This window comes from Sceloporus undulatus, chromosome 8, assembly GCF_019175285.1.
Source record: "Sceloporus undulatus isolate JIND9_A2432 ecotype Alabama chromosome 8, SceUnd_v1.1, whole genome shotgun sequence".
In the NCBI taxonomy this organism is placed as follows: domain Eukaryota; kingdom Metazoa; phylum Chordata; class Lepidosauria; order Squamata; family Phrynosomatidae; genus Sceloporus; species Sceloporus undulatus.
This window is the reverse complement of record NC_056529.1, coordinates 14,635,571-14,637,685: the sequence shown is the minus strand read 5'-3', so window position 1 is coordinate 14,637,685 and position 2,115 is coordinate 14,635,571. Positions and strand designations below refer to the sequence as shown.

Genomic DNA, 2,115 nt, shown 5'->3' with positions numbered 1-2,115 from the left:
GAGGACCTTGGCCAAACTCAAAGCTCTGCACGCACTCCTAGCAATGCTCCCTGCTCCTGCTCCAAAGGGAGGGCAAGTTGGGCTCCCTCCTGGAGGGAATGTAGGACGCGTCCTGGAAAAGGAGGACGGGCCCGATCAGCCCCTCTCCTTGGCTTTTGGGGGTTGCTGTCTCCCCTCCCTCCCCCAAAACCCCCTTCCCAAAGCCCCTGCGAAACTTACCATGCTTGGAGTGAAGTTTCCCCATGGCTTTGGGCCCCAGGAGGAGGGCATGGGGGGCTGGGGTTGGGGGGCCCTCAGTGGGGAGCCGGGGTGATGGGCTCCATCGCCTTCCTCCCTTGGATCCTGTCTCTCTGGGGTTCCAAAAAGCCCCCAAAGCCCTCCTTCCTCTCCGATGCTCCGATGCCTTCTTTTGATCTTCCTCCTTTTAGGGATCCATGTGCTCTGGGCTGGGATGAAAGGAAGAAGGGGAGAAGGAGAAAAAGGAGGACAAGAAGAGAGGGAGAAGCCCTACATCGGCGCCCAGGCGGAGCAAGAGCCCAACTCCTGCCTGATCTGAGCCTCTCCTCTCCTCCTTTCCCCCCTTCCTCCTCTTCCTCCTCTCCTCCTCCTCCTTTTTCCCAAAGACAGAGGCGGTTCCAAAAGCCCGGACCTCAGCCTCCGGGGGACATGATTGACACCTTCCTGAAGATTAGAGCCTCTCGAGGCCCCGCGGAGCCAGGCAGCAGCGGCACTTGAAAGGCTGGAAGAAGACGGCGCCTTTTTGGAGGCGGCCAAGGAAAGAGAAAGAAAGAAACTGGAAAGGAAAAAGAAAAGGCAGCAGCAGAGGCAGCAGAGGCGGCTGGCTTTGGTGTGCCTTGCCTTCCCCGCCAGGCACAAGCAGCAGAACTCAGAGCCAGAGAGGAAAGAGAGAAAGAAAGAAAGAAAGAAAGAAAGAAAGAAAGAAAGAAAGAAGAGAGGGCTTTGTAGTTTGGTTCAGGGCCCCTCTTTCTAGGTCCCTTGGGAGAGGAGAGGGGGAAAGATGGATGGAAGGAAGGAAGGAGAAGGAAGAGAACAAAGAAAGAGAAGGAAGGAAGGAAGGAAGAAGCAAGAGAAAGAAGGAAGGGGAGAAGGAAAGAAGAAGGAAGGGGGAAGGAAGGAGAAAAAGAAAGAAGGAGAAGGAAGGAATGGGAAAAGGAAATAGAGAAGGAAAAGGGAAGGAAGGAAGTTGCTAGAAGGACTCTCTTGTAGGCTAAGTTGGGTCTGCTTTCTCAGATGCAGGAGAGGAAAGTAGGCTCAAGTCTACAATAGGTCACACTACCAATATCTCTCAGTTATGACTGCAAATGGATCTTGGACCACCTTTGAGACTCATTGAAAGAGAGATATTGGCAGCATACATTTTGGGTTTTTTGGCTTGGGTCTGCTTCCTCAGATGTGGGTGAGGGAAGTAGGCTCAAGCCTAGGAAAGCTTCTGCTACCAGCTTCTAGTTAGTGTCAGTCCTCTGCAAAGGGACCTAGAGTGGGACCTTTGAGACTAACTCAGAGAAGTTGGTAGCTTGAGCTTTCATAGACGTGAGCCTATGTGAGATGCAAGGGCATATGGTATGGGCCCGAGGTTAAAACAACCATCTCTAAAGGGGCACATTTTACATAGAACCACAAATGTGTTACAGAAGTGGGGCATAGGGACATAAGTGGTGTCAAACTACATTATTTCTACAGTGTAGATGCACCCACAATCCAACTTACACCAGAGAAAGAGCCACATTTGTCCTCCCCTCCATTATTCCATTTATATTCCTTCCAATTCAACTTATTACCAGCTGGACATACAAAGATATTTTATTTATTTATTTATAATACATTTATAAGTGGGAAACATTTGTGGCCTTCCAGGTTTGTTTGTTTGTTTGTTTGTTTGTTTGTTTGTTTGTTTCGACTGCAGGACCCAACAGACCTTGCCTTAACAGTCAGCACTAAAGGACAATGGAAGTTATAGTCCAAAAAATATCGAGAGGGCTACAAGTTCTCCAGCCCTGAGCAACACAGTATTTCACCCTAAATAAGGTTTCAAAGAGTTGTAAACCCCCAACACTTTTTTATGTTGGACATTAAATAAGCATAGTTGTCATGCGC

The 2,115-nt window shown here is 49.5% G+C and overlaps 1 protein-coding gene across 1 annotated transcript in view; it reads right to left on the bottom strand.

Moving 5' to 3' along the window:
- The window catches only part of NKD1 (NKD inhibitor of WNT signaling pathway 1), a 134,123-nt gene extending 133,297 nt beyond the window's left edge, over positions 1–826 (bottom strand). The window contains exon 1 of the mRNA XM_042438316.1: positions 220–826. Within this exon, the coding sequence (XP_042294250.1) occupies positions 220–244 (25 nt within the window). The 5' untranslated portion in view covers positions 245–826. The remainder of the gene's footprint in view (positions 1–219) is intronic.
- Between the last annotated feature and the right edge of the window lie 1,289 nt (positions 827–2,115).